Source organism: Anomaloglossus baeobatrachus, chromosome 11, assembly GCF_048569485.1.
Source record: "Anomaloglossus baeobatrachus isolate aAnoBae1 chromosome 11, aAnoBae1.hap1, whole genome shotgun sequence".
NCBI classification, from domain to species: Eukaryota; Metazoa; Chordata; class Amphibia; order Anura; family Aromobatidae; genus Anomaloglossus; species Anomaloglossus baeobatrachus.
The window spans coordinates 42964782-42970905 of record NC_134363.1 but is presented as its reverse complement, the minus strand read 5'-3'; the positions used below and the strand labels follow the sequence as shown (position 1 = coordinate 42970905).

Genomic DNA, 6124 nt, shown 5'->3' with positions numbered 1-6124 from the left:
TATATATACATATATATATATAAATATACACACATACATACACATACATACATACATACATACATACATACATATATATATATCCATCTTACTTGGAAGCAAATATTTTGTAAGTTCATACATTTGTCCGTCAGTATTCGGTTATGGAGGTTAATAGTACGTGTGGGTTATGGGTGAGCACATGAGCTGATGACCGTGTCCACGAGTCGAGGGTACGCGCACACAGAGCGGAGGGCAGTGGTGAGTGTGGGGCCGGCGAGGATGGTCAAGGAGACAGGCTCTGCGAGGTGGCAGTGTCCTCTGTGGGCAGGATCTCGATGCTGCTGTCCGGCTGGCTGGGGGACACGCTGTCGGTGAGGTCTAGTTCGTGGACCTGGCTTGGAGACAGGGGCTGTGGGGGGCTGGCTGTGTCCGTGCTGGCCGCCGGGCTCTTCACCTCCGCCATGCCGAGCAGCTCTTTAATATTGAGAGGTAATTCCTGCACATGATAAAAAAAAAAAAAAAGATGTTTGATGCCATGACATCATCTAGAAATTAACCCGATGGTTCCTGTAAATAGATCAAATTACGAGGAGAGATGAAACCCTGCCCGGCCGGGAGAGGAGCGGACGCCAGGGGCCGAGATTTCTCTACGCTGCATTTTTCATCACAATGTCCTTGTGCTGCCGGTAACTTTGCATTCGCTTCAAGGAGATTTCACTTCCTAGATTTGGTGGATTAGAACGCTCTAAGAAGGGCAGAAGCGGGAACGGGATTATATTCCAAAAGGTTACATGGGGACGGTGGAGGAGAAGAGGTAAGAGATGTCCATGCACTGCTCGCCTCTTCTCCCAACTCCCACCTTTCAGATGTGAGGCATTTTAATTTGCACTGTCTTTGCCTCTATCTTTAACAGGGAAAGAGGTGGAGACAGCACTATCTGTGCCCATATCATCTGCAGACATTTTAGATGGCACTGTCTGTGCCTATATGGTTTACAGGGAGAGAGGTGGAGGCAGCACTATCTGTGCCTACATCATCTGCAGACATTTTATTTGGCAGATAGTACTGCCTCCCTTTCTCTCCTCATAAAAGATATAGGCAAAGACAATGCCAACTAAAATGTGTAAATTATGCATGCACAGACGGTGCTACATCCATGTCTCGGCCTGTAAACTATATATGCAGATTGTGCCATCTAAAATGTCTGTAAATGATAGTGCTGCCCCCACTTCTCTCCCTGTAAACATATGCAAAGTCAGTGCCAACTAAAATGTTTGTAAATGATGTAGGCACAGACAGTGCCATCCCCATGGCTCTTTCTGTAAATGATGTAGGAACAGTGGCACTTCCATGTCTCTAACTGTAAATTATGTAGTCATAGATAGTGCTGCCTCCTTGTTTCTACATGTAAAAAAATGTAGGCAGAGACAGTGCTACCTCCATGTCTCTCCATAAATTATGTGCTTGAGCCATGCCTCTACCTATAAATTTTGTAGACAAAGATAAGAGGCAACAATATCTATGCCTACGTCATTTACAGGAGGAGGACATGGAGGTAGCAGAATTTATACTTCTATACGATACATGCAGATACAAGTAAGTGGCACTATCTGTGCCTATATAATTTACAGGGGTGAGACTGGAGGCAGGACATACTATACAGGTAGGGAGATGGAGGCAGCACTATCTAAGCCTAGCTCATTTACAGCTAGAGACAAGCAAGCAGCACTATCTGTGCCTATATAATTTACAGGGGTGGGGGGGAGACATGAAGGCAGCACATACTGTACAGGTAGGGACATGGAGGAGGCACCATCTAAGCCTACATAATTTACAGGGGGAGACATGGAGGCAACACACACTATCTGCCTACATCCTTTACAGCTAGAGACCAGCAAGCAGCACTATCTATGCCTATATAATTTAGAGGGGGGGGGGGAAGACATGGAGGTAGCACATACTCTACAGGTAAAGACATGGAGGAGGCACCATCTAAGCCTAAATAATTTTATAGGGGGAGACATGGAGGCAGCACTATCTGCCTACATCATTTACAGCTATAGACCAGCAAGCAGCACTATCTGTGCCTATATAATTTATAGGGGGGAGACATGAAGGCAGCACATACTGTACAGGTAGGGACATGGAGGAGGCACCATTTAAGCCTATATAATTTATGGGGGGAAGACATGGAGGTAGCACATACTCTACAGGTAGGGACATGGAGGAGGCACCATCTAAGCCTATATAATTTTATAGGGGGAGACATGGAGGCAGCACTATCTGCCTACATCATTTACAGCTAGAGACCAACAAGCAGCACTATCTGTGACTATATAATTTACAGGGAAAGAAATAAAGGCAGAACTATAAACTCTCCTTGTAAATGAAACGTACATCATAGCTTCTAGAAATTACAAAAGGGCAAAATGAATCAATTTGAGCTTATGTTATATTACTGAATAATTAAAGGGATCCAAAATGAGCTCAGCCCTCTCTCCCCATTGAAATACAAACACTCGGCGGACGACATAACAGTCCCCTTCGATTATTAAGGGAAACAATATTTTGTGACGAGGCCTCTGATTATTTTTCTACTACAAAGCCAGAGGTAATCCAATAAAGGGCCTGGCTGGTGAATGGGAGGCGATGGAGAGGTCAACAAAGCACTGGCAGGGAAGCGACGGGCGCAGCAATAACCCCGGCACTCACCTGACAGTGCGCCAGCTGCTGATTCAGGGCTTCGGCCCGACACAGAATGTCCTCCACGCTCATCTTCATGGTCAGCTCGTTAATGTGCTGAACAGGAGCAAAAGACGACAAAGAAAAAAAAAAAAAAAGATTAGTAAAGGAAAGTGGAGGACGACGGAAGCAATAAATATATAAAGAGGGATAAATTATACTCCTGATACCAGAAAACAGTAAATAATGGAGGGATAATTATGTCGCTGAGTTATCTCATTCTAGGCAAGAAGTTAACAAACCGGTCTTCAATGCATGAGACGTGTACGATGAGGACGTCCCAAATCAACTCTTACAAATAACCGGTCTTTCTTAATTTGACCTCGTACCCAAATGTGCACCTCTGGTAAAAGTGGATTTTGGGTACTCACCGTAAAATCTAGGAAAAGCTAATAGAGAAAAACTAAAAAACATAACAAGGGCGGGTGCTGTGTCCCAATGAAGGCTCCAAGAAGAAGGGAATTTTGTTTACTTACCGTAAATTCCTTTTCTTCTAGCTCCTATTGGGAGACCCAGACAATTGGGTGTATAGCTTCTGCCTCCGGAGGCCACACAAAGTATTACACTTTAAAAGTGTAACCCCTCCCCTCTGCCTATACACCCCCCCGTGCATCACGGGCTCCTCAGTTTTGGTGCAAAAGCAGGAAGGAGGAAAACTTATAAATTGGTCTAAGGTAAATTCAATCCGAAGGATGTTCGGAGAACTGAAAACCATGAACCAAAAGAACAATTCAACATGAACAACATGTGTACACTAAAGAACAACCAGCCCGAAGGGAACAGGGGCGGGTGCTGGGTCTCCCAATAGGAGCTAGAAGAAAAGGAATTTACGGTAAGTAAACAAAATTCCCTTCTTCTTTGTCGCTCCATTGGGAGACCCAGACAATTGGGACGTCCAAAAGCAGTCCCTGGGTGGGTAAAAGAATACCTCGATAAAAAGAGCCGAAACGACCCCCTCTTACAGGTGGGCAACCGCCGCCTGAAGGACTCGCCTACCTAGACTGGCGTCTGCCGAAGCATAGGTATGCACCTGATAGTGTTTCGTGAAAGTGTGCAGACTAGACCACGTAGCTGCCCGACACACCTGCTGAGCCGTAGCCCGGTGCCGCAATGCCCAGGACGCACCCACGGCTCTGGTAGAATGGGCTTTCAGCCCTGAAGGAAGCGGAAGCCCAGAAGAACGGAAGGCTTCAAGAATCGGTTCCTTGATCCACCGAGCCACGGTTGACTTGGAAGCCTGCGAACCCTTACGCTGGCCAGCGACAAGGACAAAGAGCGCATCAGAACGGCGCAGGGGCGCCGTGCGAGACACGTAGAACCGGAGTGCCCTCACTAGATCTAATGAGTGCAAATCCTTTTCGCATTGGTGAATAGGATTAGGGCAAAATGAAGGTAAGGAGATATCCTGATTGAGATGAAAGGGAGATACCACCTTAGGGAGAAATTCCGGGACAGGACGCAGAACCACCTTATCCTGGTGAAAAACCAGGAAGGGGGCTTTGCATGACACCGCAGCAAGCTCCGACACTCTTTGGAGTGATGTAACTGCCACTAGAAATGCCACCTTCTGGGAAAGACGTGATAAAGAGACATCCCGCAGCGGCTCGAAGGGTGGTTTCTGAAGAGCCGTTAGCACCCTGTTAAGGTCCCAGGGTTCCAGCGGACGCTTGTAAGGTGGGACTATGTGGCAAACTCCCTGCAGGAACGTGCGGACCTGCGGAAGCCTGGCCAGGCGCTTTTGAAAAAATACGGAGAGCGCCGAAACTTGTCCCTTGAGAGAGCCGAGTGACAACCCCTTGTCCATTCTGGATTGAAGGAATAAAAGAAAAGTGGGTAAGGCAAACGGCCAGGGAGTAAAACCATTATCAGAGCACCAGGATAAGAAGATCCGCCAAGATCTGTAATAGATCTTGGCGGACGTTTGTTTCCTGGCCTGCCTCATAGTGGCAATGACATCCTGAGATAATCCTGAAGACGCTAGGAGCCAGGACTCAATGGCCACACAGTCAGGTTGAGGGCCACAGAATTCAGATGGAAAAACGGCCCTTGTGACAGCAAGTCTGGGCAGTCTGGAAGCGCCCACGGTTGACCCACCGTGAGATGCCACAGATCCGGGTACCACGATCGCCTCGGCCAATCTGGAGCGACGAGAATGGCGCGACGGCAGTCGGACCTGATCTTGCGTAACACTCTGGGCAGCATCGCCAGAGGAGGAAATACATAAGGCAGTCGAAACTGCGACCAATCCTGAACTAATGCGTCCGCCGCCAGAGCTCTGTGATCTTGGGACCGGGCCATGAATGCCGGGACTTTGTTGTTGTGTCGTGACGCCATGAGATCGACGTCCGGCGTTCCCCAGCGGCGACAGATCTCTCGAAACACATCTGGGTGAAGAGACCATTCCCCCCCGTCCATGCCCTGACGACTGAGAAAATCTGCTTCCCAGTTTTCTACGCCCGGGATGTAAACTGCGGAGATCGTGGAGGCTGTGGCTTCCACCCACTGCAGAATCCGCCTGACTTCCTGGAAGGCCTGACGACTGCGCGTGCCGCCCTGGTGGTTGATGTATGCGACGGCAGTGGCGTTGTCCGACTGTATACGGATCTGTCTGCCCTCCAGCCAACGATGGAAAGCCAATAGGGCTAGATACACTGCCCTTATCTCCAGAACATTGATCTGAAGGGAGGACTCTACCGGAGTCCAGGTTCCCTGAGCCCTGTGGTGGAGGAAAACCGCTCCCCACCCTGACAGGCTCGCGTCCGTGGTGACCACAGCCCAGGTTGGGGGTAGGAAGGATTTTCCTTGCGATAGAGAATTGGGAAGGAGCCACCACTGAAGAGACGTCTTGGTTGCAAGGGACAGAGACACGTTCCTGTCGACCTCCTGTCCCATTTGCGGAGAATGTCCCATTGGAGTGGCCGCAGATGGAATTGCGCGAACGGCACTGCCTCCATCGCTGCCACCATCTTCCCCAGGAAGTGCATGAGGCGCCTCAAGGGGTGTGACTGACCCCGAAGAAGAGATTGCACCCCTGCCTGCAGAGAAAGCTGTTTGTCCAGCGGTAGCTTGACTACCGCTGACTGTGTATGAAACTCCATCCCGAGGTAAGTCAGTGATTGGGTCGGTGTCAACTTGGATTTTGGGAAGTTGATTATCCACCCGAACTGCTGGAGAGTCGCCAGAGCGACGGTAAGGCTGTGTTGACACGCCACCCGAGAAGGGGCCCTGACTAGGAGATCGTCTAAGTAGGGAATCACCGAGTGGCCCTGGGAGTGTAGGACCGCCACAACGGATGCCATGACTTTGGTGAACACCCGTGGGGCTGTCGCCAGGCCGAAAGGCAATGCCACGAACTGAAGGTGTTTGTCCCCGATGGCGAAACGCAAGAAGCGTTGATGTT

At 49.2% G+C, this 6124-nt stretch overlaps 1 protein-coding gene across 1 annotated transcript in view; it reads right to left on the bottom strand.

Moving 5' to 3' along the window:
- Nucleotides 1-72: 72 nt before the first annotated feature.
- The window catches only part of TBC1D17 (TBC1 domain family member 17), a 123431-nt gene continuing 117379 nt past the window's right edge, over nucleotides 73-6124 (bottom strand). The window contains exons 16-17 of the mRNA XM_075329284.1: nucleotides 2695-2781; nucleotides 73-478 (exon numbers count right to left, since the gene is read on the bottom strand). Of these exons, the coding sequence (XP_075185399.1) occupies nucleotides 266-478; nucleotides 2695-2781 (300 nt within the window). The 3' untranslated portion in view covers nucleotides 73-265. The remainder of the gene's footprint in view (nucleotides 479-2694; nucleotides 2782-6124) is intronic.